General features: G+C 41.6%; 2 protein-coding genes and 1 pseudogene across 2 annotated transcripts; 2 read left to right on the top strand and 1 right to left on the bottom strand.

Annotated features, from left to right (window-relative positions):
- Positions 1-370: 370 nt before the first annotated feature.
- LOC146566502 (leukocyte elastase inhibitor-like) lies at positions 371-6,277 on the top strand (the record flags this gene model as incomplete). Its single annotated transcript, XM_085286077.1, has 7 exons — positions 371-385; positions 2,725-2,842; positions 4,724-4,866; positions 5,247-5,324; positions 5,470-5,559; positions 5,631-5,811; positions 5,939-6,277. Coding segments are annotated over 7 exons (852 nt in total), but the record flags the coding sequence as incomplete, so codon positions are not given.
- Positions 1,861-16,532, bottom strand: LOC146566500 (transcription factor 7-like 1-B). Its single transcript, XM_085286085.1, has 4 exons — positions 16,299-16,532; positions 15,176-15,357; positions 7,255-7,411; positions 1,861-7,119 (listed from the first exon to the last, which is right to left on the bottom strand). The coding sequence occupies exons 1-4, from the start codon at positions 16,326-16,328 to the stop codon at positions 6,985-6,987; spliced, it is 504 nt and encodes a 167-aa protein (XP_085142211.1). The 5' UTR covers positions 16,329-16,532; the 3' UTR covers positions 1,861-6,984.
- Positions 8,562-12,458, top strand: LOC146566501 (serine/threonine-protein kinase pim-1-like; annotated as a pseudogene).
- Positions 16,533-18,319: the final 1,787 nt, after the last annotated feature.

Raw genomic sequence — 18,319 nt, 5'->3', positions numbered from 1 at the left:
TGTTGTTTCACTTCAGCTTTCTCTCATCTCACCGATCGGACGTGATCCATCCGTGACGAGCTTCAGCAGTGCCACCCTCACCCCTTCCTCTACCTGCCCCTCTCTCTCGGACTCGCGCTGTGGCTCCATGGGCCAGAAGTAAACATATTTTTAGGAACATTGACCTCGATCTGCAAACGGTTATTGACAGGTTATCTATTTGATTCTAACTTGGTGTGATTTGTGTTAAAGGACCCCTGAGAACAGCTCACGTGCCTCCAGTCCCTCCTGCTCAGACTGTGAAAACTTCCCGATGGTTCCCACTCTGGAGACCTCCTACCTTGCGCGGGCTGCAAAAGAACGAGTTCCTGAACTTGGTGCCTGATATTGAAGAAATGCGACCAGGGTGAGTAATGCCATATTAACCCAAATACTGTCACTATGACATGTGTCTCACAGACCAAATGTAAGTCGACACTCATGTTCTCTAGTTCAAGCAGAAATGATGTGGATCGATTCAAATTCCTGAGCCTGGATGATTTCAGCTGGAAACAAACCAACTCTGCTTCTTCTTCAGATAATTCAATTCAATTCAATTTTATTTATATAGCGCCAAATCACAACAAAAGTCACCTCAAGGCGCTTCATAGATACAGAGAAAAACCCAACAATCATATGACCCCCTATGAGCAAGCACTTTGGCGACAGTGGGAAGTAAAAACTCCCCTTTAACAGGAAGAAACCTCCAGCAGAACCAGGCTCAGGGAGGGGCGGGACCATCTGCTGCGACCAGTTGGGGTGAGAGAAGGAAAACAGGATAAAGACCTGCTGTGGAAGAGAGACAGAGGTTAATAACAGATATGATTCAATGCAGAGAGGTCTATTAATGCATAGTGAGTGAGAAAGGTGACTGGAAAGGAAAAACTCAATGCATCATGGGAATCCCCGGCAACTATGCAAGTTGTAAACAGTTGTAGGATTAAAGATTATTGAATGTACAGAATGATTATTTACACAGAGCTATACAGTAGTGCAGTTAAGATAAGTGAGGGTGTAGATAGTTTCTACAGAGGCTATATAAAGTGCTAGTGGTTGTGAGTGGTGGTTCACTCCATGTTATTATTGTGTGTTTGAGGGTACAGTTGTCCATTGTGGGGGTGTGTATGTTCAGTGCATGAGTTTAACGTGGGTCAGATGTCAGGAGGCAGAGTTCAGGAGTCTGACAGCTGTGGGGAAGTAGCTGTTCCGGTACCTGGTGGTCTTAGTCCGGAGGCTCCTGTGGCGCCTCCCAGAGGGCAGGAGGGTGAAGAGTCCATGTGATGGGTGACTGGGGTCTTTGATGATTTTCCCAGCCCTTTTCAGACACCGCTTCCTGTAGATGTCCTTTATGGCAGGAAGTGGTGCTCCGGCGATGCGCTGGGCAGTTTTCACGACCCTCTGCAACGCCTTCCGGTCCGAGGCAGAGCAGTTCCCGTACCAGACTGTTATACAGTTGGTCAGGATGCTCTCGATGGTGCAGCGATAGAAGTTCACCAGGATGTCTGAGGACAGGTGGTTCTTCCTCAGAGTCCTCAAGAAGAAGAGGCGCTGGTGAGCCTTCTTGACCAGCTTGGAGCAGTTGGTCGTCCAGGTGAGATCCTCGGAGATGTGGACTCCCAGGAACTTGAAGCTGCTCACACGCTCCACAGCCGTCCCCTTAATGTGGATGGGTGGATGTGGGTCAGCATTCCTCCTGTAGTCCACGATGAGCTCCTTGGTCTTCTCGGTGTTAAGCAGCAGGTTGTTTGTGTCGCACCACTCAGCCAGACGATCCACCTCCTCCCTGTAGGCGGCCTCATCGTTGTCACTGATGAGGCCAATCACCGTGGTGTCATCTGCAAACTTAATGATGGTGTTGGAACCATCAGCAGGTCTGCAGTCGTGGGTGAAGAGGGAGTAGAGGAAAGGGCTCATCACACAACCTTGTGGTACACCGGTGTTCATTGTGATGGTAGATGAGCAGCGGTTATCCAGCCGGACATGTTGGGGGCGGTTGGTCAGGAAGTCCAGTAACCATTTGCAGATGAGGGAACTGATGCCCAGGTCTGTCAGTTTCCTGATGAGTTGTGAGGGGTGGATTGTATTGAATGCTGAACTGAAGTCTATAAACAGCATTCTGGCGTAGGTGTTGTTGTTGTCCAGGTGTGAGAGGACAGAGTGCAGTGCGATGGAGACTGCATCCTCTGTGCTCCTGTTCTGGCGGTATGCAAATTGGTGGGGGTCCAGGGTGGGGGGGAGACAGGATTTGAAGTGTGCTAGGACCAGCTGCTCTAAGCACTTAGCTATTTACAGTTCATAACAAGAGACAAGGCACCATTTCTCTCCTTTGTGTTCCAGTCATCACAGCAGATTAAACTTTTAAAATATTTGCAAATAGTATAAAGAAATATATAAAGAAGTAAAACAGTAATTTATTAATACTTAGAAATACTAAAACTTACATTTGTCAGCAAAAACTGCTGCCATCTGAACCGAAACGTTACAAACCAGCTTACCCACAATCTGTGTATTTTTCTATGCTGGCTACTTAAATTGGCATCCAACAAGCTATTTGCTTTAATCTTTTATTAGACAAAGGCTGACTGGTTAGTTCAAGCTTCAACTGCATCCAAAGGACTGAAAATGTTTTAACACAGTGACTGAACTTGATTGAAGTCTCCGTAGTTTGTTGAATCTGTTTCGAGTGACTTATTTTCACAATTCCAGGAATTTTTAAAAGGCACCAAAAAGCATTACAACGCTGAGCTCGAGTCTGTGGACTTCAAAGGAAATGCAGAGGAGGCCAGGGTCCACATCAACAGCTGGGTGGAGAAGCAGACACAAGGTAAGCATAATGTAACTTTAAATGATCTCCACTGTAAATCCTTGGGGATCAGTTGTGTTGTGTTCAGTTGAGACATTATTACCGGATTGTCCACCGTCCACATTATTTTCTGTTTCCAGTTCTTCCAGTCTAATTTCTATTCAGTATTAAGCAGCATTATCTCTGGGTTTTACTGTTTGGTTTCATGCTATTAATAAAACCATCACAGCAGTATGTTGCTGTAAATAGCAGGCCAATTCTTCTATTCTTATTATATTATGTGATGGGTACTTCTACTTTGATCACTTGTGTCTTTAACATATTTTTATTTTTCAGGCCCATTTAGGATTGGCTGCTATTGATTCTATATCTTTATATTATCTTAAGTGCAGCAGGAAATTCATTCATTGTTTTTATAAAAGCGCGATACAAATACAGGCCATTTATAAATCTACCATCTATAATAATAGGATACAAGGACTTTCTATGAGGGTTATAGGACTGTGGTGCCACCTGCTGGAAATGAGACAATCTTAATCCCATTATTTTTGTAGGAGCCATTTTTGGGTTGATACCTCATGTTGCCGCTAGAGGTAACCTTTTTAAGTTTTTTCTTTTTTTTTTAAACTTTATTTAACAAACAATGAGTATACAACATACGAACAGATGAAGTATACAAAACAACAGAACATGAACACAAAAAGCCAAGAGTAAAAGAAAAAGGTAACAATTATAAGAATACACATACATGTATTGTTTTGAGAGCCTTTGTGTTGGTGGAGTCTGATATTGATTGTATGTACATTTCCACATCCTTAAAATAATGACAGAAATATGGTGTTTTGTTAGTAAACTTACATTTATGGATAAAAAATGTAGCTAAAAGTATGAACAAATTCATCATAAAAAACATTTCTCATACTTCTTGGGGAACTTAAACAAACAGAATAAAACATTTTCCCATCGTAAAGAAAACTCCCTTAAAATATGGACAATAACAAACCTGCTAAATTCCTTCCAGAATCTCTGTGTAAAAGAACAGTACCAAAAAAGATGCGTCACAGTTTCTGGATGATCCCCACAGAAAGTACAATTAGTATTTATGTCCCTTTTAAATTTGACCATGTAGTGACTGGCTGGATAACATTTATGTAGAATTTTAAATGAGACTTCTTTCACCTTATTTACAATCAAATATTTATGGGGGACCATCCAGACTGTCTTCCACTTGATATCTGGAACATATCGGTTCCAATAAGATGTTATATATGGGAGAGAGACGATATCTTCTTGGAATAAACTACGTATTCTCTTATTGCTGTTACCAAGTTCCTGTGAAAAGCAGATTTTTCCTATTGGTGACTCAGCTGGATCGGGGAGAGTGACTGAGGCAGATATTGAGCTGTCAGTGTTTTTATATAACATTAAAGTCCCTGAGGGTGTGGCACCAAGCACCACTGAGGATTCCACCTTTTTAAGTTCCTGTATGGTAGGTTTATGTAAGGTATTTAAGGTGGACGCACGTAATCAGCGTCAGGTGTGTTGTTAATCATAAGAAGGCAAAACGTTTGTGACCGCTGCGCTTTTATCTTAAAATGTTTGGAACAAAGACCAAAAAGGACAAGATAAGTACTGCTGGAGTTATTGGACTGTTTAATTAATTCATGCATACCAGAAGCATCGCGTCACCCCCGCTAACAACCACCTCAGTGGCTTCAAGCCTACGCTTGAATTTTTGTTTTTTGTTCCCTGTTATACTGATCATAAAGCTTTTTCACCTTTTTTTAAAATAAAAACCATCTTGCTGTTGCCCTGTTTTCTGATTTTATAGCTGAAGATGTTGTACAGTAACTAGTGCATCTTTGGTAATAGTTAATAGTTTTCATAAATTCTTTTTACCAGATAAAATCAAGGACTTGCTAAGCCAGGATGCAGTGGGTAGCCTGACGAAGCTGGTTCTCGTGAATGCCATTTACTTCAAGGGCAGCTGGAACACGCAGTTTAAGGAGGAGAAGACTGCTGATGTGCATTTTCGACTGAACAAGGTAACAGTGCAGAAAGGCAGCATAGGATGGTGCAGTTATACTTTGATCTGTCATACTACAAACGAGCTGTGGACTTTGCTGAATGAGAACATAAAGCCTGGAGCTCTGAGGGGATAAAATCGTGCTTTTAGGACGATCACTTTCCAACTTTATGCAGTTATGCAATGCAGTTTATTATTCATGTAATATCCAATAAGTTCTCAAATAAATCTCAAACAACAGCACAACACAAACTTCGGCTAACAAGAACAAATTGTGTTGTGACGTGTGCTCTACATCCAAATCCACTCAATGGCTGGAATAAAACCATGACAGAACTTTTTGAGATCATTTTGAGACTAAACACAAAAAACATTTCTCTTGTCTCCCCTATTTTTCAGAACGACACTAAGCCGGTGAAGATGATGCAGCAGAAAAGTAAATTTCCTTTTGCGACCATTCCTGAGGCCAACTGCAAGGTAACATCCATCACTTTCAGCTTATTACAGGATTTCACCAGCATGATCTAAAACTTGTCTTTTACAAATATCAGCCTAAATTTCTAGATTAGGAAGTCAGATCATCTTTGATGGAGTAATAAATAAAAACAATGTTTCTGGACAGATTCTTGAGATGCCGTATAAAGGAAATGACCTCAGCATGCTCATATTCCTGCCTAATGACATAGAAGATGATACCACAGGCTTGGAAAAGGTAAGATGCACTTACCAGTACTTTAATGTCCAGTTTCAATCAGACAAGCTAGTGACACTGTATCCACACAGCTGGAGAAGGAGCTGACCTATCAGAACTTTGTGGACTGGACTCGCCCAGACATGATGAGCCCCAACGAGGTTGATGTCAAGCTCCCTCGATTTAAGATGGAGGAGAAGTATGACTTGGAGAAAATCCTGACCAACATGGGAATGGAGAACGCTTTTGACATCTACAAGAGAGACTTCTCTGGTGAGAAATATTGCACCAATGAGACACACTGAATCAATTATACAGTTATATTGAGAGCACAAAAACTGCAAAACATCATCTGGTAAAGAATAAAACACAACTGATTTCTGGGCTCTTCATCTACTAGGAATGTCTCCAGCAAATGACCTGATAGTGTCCAAAGTTGTCCACAAGGCTTTCGTGGATGTAAATGAAGAAGGAACTGAGGCTGCTGCTGCCACTGGGGTTGACATGGAAGTCCGCTCTATAACGATTCCCGCTGAGTTTGTTGCCGACCATCACTTCATCTTCTTCATCCGACATAAACCCACCAAGAGCATTCTCTTTGTGGGCCGGTACTGCTCACCCGAGTAAACACGAGCTGACATTGACATGAATTAAACATAAAACATTATATACAGTATAAGATTTTGTAAGGTAAACCTAGTTCATACAAATGAAGTAAAGAAAAGTTATTAAAACAAAACGTGCCTTGCTGTTTATTCTTTCAGTGTCCCACAGTAGCACATTTCCTGCTAGGAAAATGTCAGAAGTCACATCATTTCTGTAAATTGGGAAGTAACTGTAATACATCAAGTCACCTCTGTCTCTTGTTACCAGGACTTTTTAAAATGAATGGTACAACATGGAAAGAGGCCCTACACAAGAGTTTAGCTTTGAGCTCAATATGCGATGATCCTTTCAGCCATGACATCTCTGACATGGGAAACCAGGGAATTTGATTAGAAAATGGTGAAGGATTTTCTTTTCAGTTAGAAACTGGATTTGTGTAACATGGTGGTGAAAAGCCCCCAAAGAAAGCAGCATATGATCAGTCGCTATATTGCATTTAATACAAACGTCCTTCGTGTATCCTTTGAATACAGAACAGATCATTTCTGATATCTATGAGTAAACCCAACGAGCACGTGTCCCAAAAGACCCCACAGTGTTTTTATCTGGCTTTTCCCTGACAGTTAGTGGACACTGACAGATGTGTGCTGAATATGAAAGGAAACAAAAGAACTAAAGAAGGTTTGCAGTGTTAAAAACAAGAACTACATGAAGGTTGTTTCATCCTGCTGTAACTTATGACAGAAGCATCTTTTGTTTGTTTTTTCATTTATTTACACAAAGACAGATGTTGAAATAACAGGAGTAACAGTTTAATTCAATTGAAATCAGTCCAATCGTCTATAATGAAATTATTGTTGGACATACATAGTTTTCTTTGGTCGACCAGGCTGGATGCTCTTTGGCATGATTCTGTCTTTCTGTTTCAGCCTGCTTGAAATATCTGGCTTTCTGGTCGTTTGAAAGCGACTTCCACTGTGGACAGAAGATCATAAGAACACACTGTGAGCACTGCTACTACACATAACTACAGGACAGCTGGGACACATGCAAAAACATGAGCAGACAACATTAACAGATGCATAAATGTATGCAGAGTTACACACTTACTCTCTGTCCCACCACTGCATTTACGGCTGCATTTCCAGGGATGTTGAGTTCAGCAATGACCTTTGGCCTCTGCTCTTTGAGATAGAGCATGAAGGCATTTGGAGGCTTCTTGACGTATGGCCCATCTTCATCCTGCTGGGCTGGGCACTTTCTTTTTCTTCAGGAATAAAACACAGAGTAAGAGCACATGTTAGCACTGTGTACAACTGTGAGGGAAGCAGTTCAAAAACACGAGACAAGCTGTAAAACTGAATGAAATCAGGCACCATTAATGGATCATTACAATAATTCCTGCAGACATCTGCAAACAAATGACAGATACTTGCAGATCAGTGAACCAAAGCAGCAGAGCAAACTTAGTTTGGAGTGGAGGTGTTAGGTGGAGGAGCAGGAGTGACATACTCATACATCTGTACACCGTTCCTACACAGATGAAGGGAGACAGATATGAGATAACAGGAAGAAGTTATGAATATAGAGATGTTCAGCAGCTGTGTTCACTCCAGTGTTTGTGTGTTTTACGTACAGTACTCCAACAGGACGCAGGTTCTGGAGCACACAAAACACACAACAGGTGACGAGACAAGCTGCAATACTATCATCTATCCACTAGGTGGAAGAATTGATCAGTAGAAAGAGGAGATGTGCTCAAAACGACATTCATACATAGATTTATTCTTCTTAGTTAGTCTTAAGAATTAGGATTCACTGACAGTGAAGAAGTTTCAGACGTGCACTCGCGTTTCCCCTTTTGCCTTTTCCTGCTCCAGCCAAGTCCTCCGCCTGCTCGACATCTCTCCTATTACCTTTTATTACGCTTGCACTCATGCCTTTGCCTTTCACCACTTCAAAACTGCGCCTTCTTCAATATTACCTTCATATGCCCTCTTTGCTTTTCGCCTTCCTCACTACACTAAGTACCATTTTTTAACGCTGTGTACTCACTCTTGCTAAGTACATGTGAACAGATCTTGAAGAAAAAAAACAAAACAAAACATACTTTTCTTTTCTCTTCTGATACTATTGAATGATCCTAACAGAAAAAAACAGAGTTAACACTGACTTAATAAAAAAGTGTTATATTTTATCTCAGATAAACTAGTCAGTGTTTATTAGTGTTTGCTCAACTAGAAGTCTTCATAGTAGCATCCACACATCAAGTCTTTAAACAAATAATGAAAGGATAATGAAAGAAAGTTTAATGTGAAATTACTGAATTATATGAAATGCCAGAGTGTTTTTCTTTAAACTACTTGGGACACTGCCTTTTAGTGATGTCACTAAAAGGCAAGGTTCTAATGTTGTGTTGCCATAGACTCCGGAGTTTACTTTTAAAGCTCACTTACAGAACTGACTTATACAGCTTAGTTAGAAAAGTCAAGCATCCAGACATTTGAAGGACTATTCACTCATTAAGGTGACATTTTCTATTTTAAAAATTAAGATGAAAAAGGAAACAAGAAAAGTTACGACTGAGGCAGATAAGAAAGATCCAGGAGATCAAAGTAAGTAAAAAATAAAATCCCCTAAATAACAGAATGTACATTTCTAACAATGTTGAGGCTCTGTGTATAAAATGATTCATTTTTAGAGGATTTAAATCCTGGTTTTGATTGAAACTAACCTGAGTGCAACATGTCTAATCAAAGAAAGGTTACTGGGGCACTTTGTCTTTTGGTAAAATAATGTGACAAGTTTATTCTTGGACTGAGCAGTGAAAACAGAGCAACAAGTGTCATCAGTATCTAGACTTAGTAGACCTAGTATGGTGTTGGTGTGTTTTTTATCAAAAGGATAAACTTGTTATTATATTGTAAGCAATACTAATTTAAAATTCAATGACATCAAAATCCTTCTAGTCCTGATGTCGAGCGCTCTTTTTCACTAATGTGTTGTTGTTGTTTATAGATTGTAAGAGCAGGATGGCTAAAAGAAAGGCCAGTCCTGAAAAAACGACCCCCATAAAAAGAAGGAGGGTCACTGAGCAGGCTGGTCCTTCCACCAGCTCAGATGCTCATGTGGTCGGGGGAGTCAAGCGAAAGGTCCAACAAGATGAAGCGGGGACAACCAATACAGCAAAAAAGCGTAAACTTCTTGAGCATGTGAGCGGTGACAAGGGGCAGGCATCTTCCTGGTTGGACACTGGTAAAGGTAGGCTAATTAGTTGAGTGAGGGGTAGATTAAGTGTACATCTGGTTGCTAGTTTGAAGATATTAGTGTTTGGGAGATATTTGTGTCTATTATCTAATAAGCTGATGTGCTTTTGGTGTTTTCCACATCTGCAGACTGCAGCATAGAGATTTCAGAGAGCTGCAGTAAAAACAAAAAGGCTGGCAAAAGGAAAGCTGCGGGAGACACCAGGGACCCACCTAAGAAAAAGAACGTGGACCAGGACAAAACCAAAACCGTTGCCAAAAAGTCAGTGGCTGAACAGAAACGTAAGTAGCAAGCAGCTTAGCTTTTATATTCAGGTGAAGAGCAAAATGAACATTTAGGGTACAGCAGAGAGTAATTTGTGTGACAGCTGTAGTAAAACCCAATTTGTGTTTGTCTGTTTAGGTGACTTCCAAGCAAGATACGTGGAGGAGCACCGGCTTGGAGAAGGAGGCTGTGGAGCAGTGTTTGCTGGCTACCGCATAAAGGATCATTTACCAGTAAGTGTTCAGATGGTGGTAGTAAGACAGGCAGTAATGCAGATAAGGGATAATATCGTAAGCTGAGATGTATGCTGTTTTACACCTTTAATGATGTCATACTGAGGAAATGCTCATCAATGCCCTGTGTCTTTTAGGTGGCCATCAAACACATCCCAAAGGGGAAAGTGTACTGCAAAGTGAAGGTAAATGTGCAAGACTTGAATTGTTTTTACATTAGTGGATTGCATGCAGCGTTCACCTGTGGAACGTCTGTGCCTCATCATCCACTTTGTTGAAATATTTCAGGATGATAACGGGAAGAATGTGTCAGTGGAAGTTGCCATCATGCTGAAGCTTGCAGCTGAAGCAGATGGATCAGTGGAAACATCAGCCCCAGTGTCTCTGTTGGAGTGGTTTGACTTTGGCAGAGAGCTGATCCTGGTGATGGAGAGACCTGTCCCCGCTGTGGACCTGGATAAATACATAGAAGAAAATGGAGGATTTTTGCCAGAGGACAAGGCCAAGGCAAGTTGACTTGCCTTAGAAGAGTCTTAGACTGTACATCATTCAATCAAAGCACAGAGTATTAGAGAAACATTAACCCATTGATTGATTATTGTCTTTTTCATCGTTTCCAGGTAGGGCTGGGCTATATCATACCATTCACGGTAATACCGGTGTAATTTTGGGCAACGATAGGAAAATGAAATATCGCGCTAGAATAGGTAAAACGCGCATGCGCAGTGCCTATGTTTACATACGCAGATGGCGGTGACGCAGAAAGAGAAGAGCAAAAGTGGATCGTTGAATGAAACGGATGAACCAGAACTGGTTTGTAAAAATGCTGCAACTTTAGTGGTGTGGAACTGGTTTAGCTTTCGTCCGTCAGATACACAACAAAGCACGATTTTTGGTAGCGCATGCTAGCGGGCCGCCGTTATTACCGTGTTGTTTGGAAAATACGGCACACTTAAAAATCAATCCTTTGATTTTTCTGAAACTCGACAGTGCCCCTTATAATCCCGTGTGCCTTATGTATGAATTCTGGTTGTGTTTACTGACCTCAAAACGATTTTATGTACACGGCGACTTTGCTAAGCTACAAAGCCGCACCGCTCGATGGATTGTCGGAGCATTACGGCTATCGTAGGCAGGCGCCTCGCGGAGTGATACGTACTGCACCTCAACGTGATATTACCGTATTGTGTGTGTATAACCTCTTTTTAAGCTTTGTGGATATTTTACATGGTTATGCTGAGGATATGTCGGCCAATTTCCACTGGAAATGCCTTTTGGTTAAACTGTCAGCGAGGAATTTGCATTTGCACTGTTACATTTTTATATAACTTTAATGCACATAAAAAAACAGCTGCTTGTTTAAGTGAAAATACATTTATGGGGTTTTTTGCACTAATAAAGTTGTGGCGTTGTAAAGTATTTTGTCTAGTGTCAGTTATATCGTCAGTTATATCGTTATCGCAACTTTTCAAATGTATATCGTGATAAATATTTTTGGTCATATCGCCCTGCTCTATTTCCAGGTCATTCTGAAGCAGCTGGTTGATGCTGCGAAGCACCTGGAGGATAAACACATCTTTCACCGGGACATCAAGAGTGAGAACATTCTAATTGAGACCGGCTCAGATGTACCGCGTGTTCGTATCATCGACTTTGGACTGAGCTGCTTTGTTAAGGAGCAGTCGCAGTACCGCGTCTTCTATGGTAACATATTCTGCTCTTGCTCTTCACAGATGTCACAATTTTCGCCTTTTGTTTTAGAAGAAATTGCAATTGTGTCTGTTTATTAGGTACAGAAATTTACTCCCCTCCCGAGTGGTACGGGCGCAGTTGCTACAGGTGTGGACCCACCACGGTATGGCAAATGGGAGTGGTTCTGTACGAAGCGCTTCATGCCGGGGACTTTAACACCACGAGCTTCCTCAAAAAGCGCCTGAAATTCAAAAGACATCTGTCCAAAAGTAAGAAAACGTCACACTTCAAGACTGACTGATGGCTTGGACCACTGGAACTATCATCTTCATGTTTTTTCTCTTTCCTTTCTTTCCAGACTGCCGGAATTTCTTGGACGCGTGTTTAACCAAAGTCCCGGAGACGCGGCCGACGCTGGAGGAGCTACAGCATCACACTTGGCTGAGATAAGCCTATCACACACACACACAAACACACACACACACAATTCAGACGTTATCATTTATGTGTGATGTATGAATTACCTTTCTTTTTTTCAGGAAATAATTTTTTTTAATTGGCCCACTTTAAATTTCAGTGTTTTGGAATTCCTGTAAACCCCCCCCAGCCATCCCAGGAAAGGGGATCTCTCTTTGAATGGGCTTTCCCGAGGTTTCTTCCCGTCAGTCTGGCCCCCCCAGGGGAGTTTTTCCTCGTCTTCATAGAGAGCTTGGGCTGGCTCAGGAGCTCCATCAAAACTGTCTTTATTTAATTACTCTAATGTAATCATATACTTTAAAGTAATCAAATAAAAGACAGTAAAAATCTGAAGACTTGAAGTAAACTTCCATTAAAATAAAACTTGTTTAATTCATCTTTGCTGAGGATACTGTGTTATTACTATTTCAAGGATTATGTCAGAACACCGGATACTGGTACCCATCCCTACCCATCACTAGGGAACAGAACAAACCAGACATCAATTACAACAAAAATGACACTGACCCAGCCAGCATGACTCGTCTGCCTTAAGAAATGTTTAGCAATATTACAAATTGGGTGATATGCCTTAAAGTAGCTTCTCATGTGTTCAGCATTGTCAAAGGCTACATTTTAATTAAAACCACAATCTAGTAATGTTCTGTCTTTAACCTTCCTAATTTGTTTTTTGTCCTAACCTAATACTAAATTGCCAGTGAAAACAAAAGTTACATAAATAAAGAAGAGTAAAGAAAATTACGGTCTTTTTTATTGTAACAGTTTACCAGTGTACAGTTTGGTTTGTGACATATCTATCTAATAGACTCCAATTTGTGCATGTAAATGGAGAGTCCTCTTCACACACTGAGGTTAATTATGGAGTTCCACAGGGTTCAGTGCTAGGACCAATTCTGTTTACATTATACATGTTTCCCCTAGGCAGCATCATTAGAAGACATAGCATAAATTTTCACTGCTATGCAGATGACACCCAGCTCTATCTGTCCATGAAGCCAGATAACACACACCAATGAGTTACACTGCAGGAATGTCTTAAAGACTTAAAGACCTGGATGGCCGCTAACTTTCTGCTTCTTAATTCAGATCAAACTGAGGTTATTGTACTCGTCCCTGAAAAGTTTAGAAATATGGTATCTAACCAGATTCTTACTCTGGATGGCATTACCTTGGCCTCCAGTAACGCTGTGAGGAACCTTGGAGTCATTTTTGACCAGGACATGTCCTTCAACGCACATATTAAACAAATATGTAAGACTGCGTTCTTCCATTTGCGCAACATCTCTAAAATTAGAAATATCCTGTCTCAGAGTGACGCTGAAAAACTAGTTCATGCATTTATTGTGTGAATGTGTGTGTGAATGGGTGGATGACTGGATATGTAAAGCGCTTTGGGGTCCTTAGGGACTAGTAAAGCGCTATATAAATACAGGGCATTTACCATTTATTACTTCCAGGCTGGACGACTGTAATTCATTATTATCAGGATGTCCAAAAAACTCACTGAAAAGCCTTCAGCTGATCCAAAATGCTGCAGCAAGAGTCCTGACAGGGACTAGAAAGAGAGAGCAGATTTCTCCTGTTAAATCCAGAATTGAATTCAAAATCCTGCTCCTCACATACAAGGTCTTAAATAATCAGGCCCCATCTTATCTTAATGACCTTGTAGTACCATATCACCCTATTAGAGCACTTCGCTCTCGCTCTGCAGGCCTACTTGTTGTTCCTAGAGTATTTAAAAGTAGAATGGGAGGGAGAGCCTTCAGTTTTCAGGCCCCTCTTCTGTGGAACCAGCTTCCAGTTTGGATTCAGGAGACAGACACTATCTCTACTTTTAAGATGAGGCTTAAAACTTTCCTTTTTGCTAAAGCATATAGTTAGGGCTGGACCAGGTGACCCTGAATCCTCCCTTAGTTATGCTGCAATAGACGTAGGCTGCCGGGGATTCCCATGATGCATTGAGTTTTTCCTTTCCAGTCACCTTTCTCACTCACTATGTATTAATAGACCTCTCTGCATTGAATCATATCTGTTATTAACCTCTGTCTCTCTTCCACAGCATGTCTTTATCCCATCTTCCTTCTCTCACCCCAACCGGTCGCAGAAGATGGTCCCGCCCCTCCCTGAGCCTGGTTCTGCTGGAGGTTTCTTCCAGTTAAAGGGGAGTTTTTCCTTCCCACTGTCGCCAAAGTGCTTGCTCATAGGGGGTCATATGATTGTTGGGTTTTTCTCTGTATCTATGAAGCGCCTTGAGGCGACTTTTGTTGTGATTTGGCGCTATATAAATAAAATTGAATTGAATTATCTGAGGAAGAAGCAGAGTTGGTTTGTTTCCAGCTGAAATCATCCAGGCTCAGGAATTTGAATCGATCCACATCATTTCTGCTTGAACTAGAGAACATGAGTGTCGACTTACATTTGGTCTGTGAGACACATGTCATAGTGACAGTATTTGGGTTAATATGGCATTACTCACCCTGGTCGCATTTCTTCAATATCAGGCACCAAGTTCAGGAACTCGTTCTTTGCAGCCCGCGCAAGGTAGGAGGTCTCCAGAGTGGGAACCATCGGGAAGTTTTCACAGTCTGAGCAGGAGGGACTGGAGGCACGTGAGCTGTTCTCAGGGGTCCTTTAACACAAATCACACCAAGTTAGAATCAAATAGATAACCTGTCAATAACCGTTTGCAGATCGAGGTCAATGTTCCTAAAAATATGTTTACTTCTGGCCCATGGAGCCACAGCGGGAGTCCGAGAGAGAGGGGCAGGTAGAGGAAGGGGTGAGGGTGGCACTGCTGAAGCTCGTCACGGATGGATCACGTCCGATCGGTGAGATGAGAGAAAGCTGAAGTGAAACAACAGCAGGATGAGGTAGACGTCAATATAGGAACTCCCTGATGTGACACAGAAAGGCTATTTTTTTATTTCTTTGTATTATTTCTCACCTTGCAGTCACTGATGCTGTTCACCAGCTGGTTGTATTCAGTATTGAAGGTGTGTGTCAGAAGGCGCAGGCACTACAACACAACAGGAACAAGACCGAGCAGAGAAGGAAGAAGGCAGCAACAAGAACGCCCACTAAGCCCACGTTTTTCTCACCTTGGTGGCCAGCTCCTTCTCACGCTTTCAAAGGTGGTGCTGGAGATCTGCGAGGAGGCGGAGGTGGACGTGGACAGAGTGCTGGAGCTCACGCTGGGGGACAGAGACTCACTCAGGGACTTGGTGGTGGGAGCTGTTCCCACGGGAGCCGCCACTCCCAGAAGGTGACGGGTCTTTTCCACCTGGAAGAAAGATGGGGGCTAATGTGAGGTAGGGAGAAGAGGGGACGTTAGTCATGTAAAGGCCATAGGTGAGGGTAGGGACGTAGATCGACCGGTAAATTGAGAGCTTCGCTTTTACACTCAGCTCCCTCTTCACCACGACGGACCGGTGCAGCGTCCGCATTACTGCAGCTGCAGCCCCAATCCGTCTGTCGATCTCCGGCTCCCTTCTCCCATCACTCGCGAACAAGACCCCGAGATACTTGAACTCCTCCACTTGGGGCAGGAACTCATCCCCGACTCATCCTATATTTCCGTTTTTATATTTCTAATGTTTGCCTTGTTTTCTTCACTGTCTGGTCTGCCTCTGTCTTGCCTGTATGGATGCATTTACACCGAAATGTCCCCAACAAAGGATGTTTTAATTCACCACTATTCCAGTGAAACACGAGTCTCCCATCTTCCTGCTACCAGTCTGGAGTTTTTGTTCACCAAAGCACACACCAACTTCATACTGACGGACAGATCACTGCCCTTTTGCCGCCTTGTCTGACCGTGTTTTGTGGCTGTGGTTCACTTCACCTCACTCTTCCCCATTCTTGTCATTAAATCAGGCTGTTCTGCAACCATGGCAGCCATTCACTCTATGGCTTTATTCATGGTGTATTTTACCCCTTCACTAAAGGCCGTTCTCGTTTCCAACATTATATTTGCAGTGTTCGTCTATCTATCAATCAATATCTGCGGAGTATTTTTTTAACGAGTATCCTATTTTCTAAAGCACAGCATGTAAAGGGTAGCTCGGTTAGCAGGATGCTAGCATGTAGCGCTTAGTGAGACACGCCTCAGACGAGTTGAGCAAAGACCCCGTCTGTGTACTTTATACGTGAGCAACGGATTTAAATAAAATTAAGGTTTCAAAAGACAAACTTGAAGATAAAAAAATATATATATATACTCACCGGAGAGCCGCCAGGGTTTGCCGCTGCCATCTTGGCGCTCCTAAATTCAAAACTGCCTCTGCAGTCAGGCAGGGGAGGCGTGGAAATTGTCTTTGAGTTAGTCAAACGTTTTCCTTAGTTCGAGTAGATGATAAAAAAAATAATAATAATAAATGGGATTTTAAGTAGGACTAGGCGTTCTGTAATGATCTCTATTTAGGAGAAAAACTTAATCACTCACCTTTAAACAGCTCTCTTTTAGGAGACACACTGCTGGCTAACGGTGTCGTGTGATCAAACAGCGTAATTTAATTGGCTGAGAGCCACTCGACTCGATCTGGTGCTGATTGCTCTGGCTTGGGTCATTAAAGTTCATCACTTTTGCAGTTGAATTTTTTCAGGTGAATTTTTTTCAGGTGAATTTTTGCAGGTGAATTTTTTTCAGGTGAATTTTTGCAGGTGAATTTTTGCAGGTGAATATTTTTGCAGGGAAATTTGGAGGATAAAAATTCAGTGTCATAAATTCAATGTCTAAAAATACTTGAATTCTGATGATACTATATTTCTTCCATAGATATCCGTGCTCTCTGTTTATTAATAAAAGCCAAACTTCATTAATGGTAAGTGACAGAGATCTGATGAGTTCTTGCTGGTTTGCATCCACAGGAGGATACAAGCAGCTGCTTCTGTTTGCAGTCACCGTGCACCAGTGTTGTGTTTAATTGTGTCAGTGTTCATTTTTAAACACGTTTTTTAAATCAAATGTTTATGTATACATCAAGATTAATGTTCCAAACAAATGACACTGTACAGCAAATACATACATAGACATGTGCAGCAAAAGGAATCCGAGAAGATGTTTAACTTCTAAATGTTTAAATTGTTTGTTTTATATCCAAAGTCTGTCAGTTTGAGTGATTAGTCAGCAGCAATAACAGGGAATGACAAAGTGACACAACATGACCGTGGGTCTGATTTTTCTGGTAAACTTGTTTAGCAGCCCACTGGAGACGGATACCCTGTTCTTTGAACTTTAATACTGGACAGAAAATCGTCTCCTTCCAGAAACAAAGGGTAGCATTAGAACTTGTGTGAACAGCAAAACAATGTAGAAGATTTCCTTTTGTGTCTGTGTTGTGTCTAGGGCTGCCACGATTTGTCGACTAGTCACGATTACGTCGACTATCAAAATCGTCGATGACTGATTTAATAGTCGACGCGTCGTTTGAAGCTTTGTAAGATCCCAAAAGACGCAGGAATAAGTAGCAGGATTTAAGAGTGTAATAACGGACTGAAACAGAAGATGGCAGCACTGCATGTACAAGGATGCCAGCTGCCGTTAAACCCCGAAGAAGAAGAAGAAGAAGAAGAAGAAGAAGCAGCTGTGTCCCAGAATTCATAGCGCGGCCCAGCTCAGTTTACAACAATGGCGGCAGCTAGTTAGTTTTAATATTACTCTTATTATTCTTTCTGGGTCACAAAATAAACGTTTAACATATTTTCAGCTGAGAATGTAGCTGTGTAAACCTCAAATATCGGCTCAGTTTATCAGGACACCACATATTTTCAAAAGCGCTCCGACGTTTTCAGAGTCGTCTGTTACCCACTAGCTCAATAGCTAGCCGGGGGCTAGGTCACTAGCACGGTGAGAACACCGGACTCCAGGCAAATTGTTTTCAAACCCACCGCCGTCTTTCGCTACTCAGGTTAAATATATATGAGTCACTTAGATAAATTAAAAATGTTGTTGTTTGGCTTTTTTTTTTTTTAGTATTTTATTTGTTCCTGAGTAAATCGGTTTGTCTGAGATTAAAGTTATAGTTTTTACACAGCTGAATAAACGTCAAGCAGACAGCTGATTATCAGAAGTGTGAGATGCTGGAGAATATACTCTGGTGTCCTGTTATATTTTAGATAGCAAGGAGTTTATTAAACTTCACCGAAACAATCTGCAAATTTCATTAAAATTGAATAAACTATCATCTTGTCTTTATTTTTAGTTAGCACCTTAAAAGCTTAAAGCTATAAGCTAATGATAGTTA

The sequence above is a fragment of the Mchenga conophoros genome, linkage group LG9 (genome assembly GCF_057382185.1).
Source record: "Mchenga conophoros isolate Kocher_MC1m ecotype Shallow Benthic linkage group LG9, M_conophoros_male_GT1.1, whole genome shotgun sequence".
In the NCBI taxonomy this organism is placed as follows: Eukaryota; Metazoa; Chordata; class Actinopteri; order Cichliformes; family Cichlidae; genus Mchenga; species Mchenga conophoros.
Note: the sequence above shows the minus strand (reverse complement) of the source record. Positions and strands in the feature narration are given on the sequence as shown.

What these genes read in the sequence shown, in the direction of transcription:
- LOC146566500 (XM_085286085.1), bottom strand. Translation starts at nt 16,328, where the DNA reads ATGGCAGCGGCAAACCCTGGCGGCTCTCCG. An exon ending in AGAAGGAGCTGGCCACCAAG is followed by an intron (nt 7,412 to 15,175) that starts GTGAGAAAAACG and finishes TTATTCCTGAAG; the next exon opens with AAAAAGAAAGTGCCCAGCCC. An exon ending in ATGCAGTGGTGGGACAGAGA is followed by an intron (nt 7,120 to 7,254) that starts GTAAGTGTGTAA and finishes TTCTGTCCACAG; the next exon opens with TGGAAGTCGCTTTCAAACGA.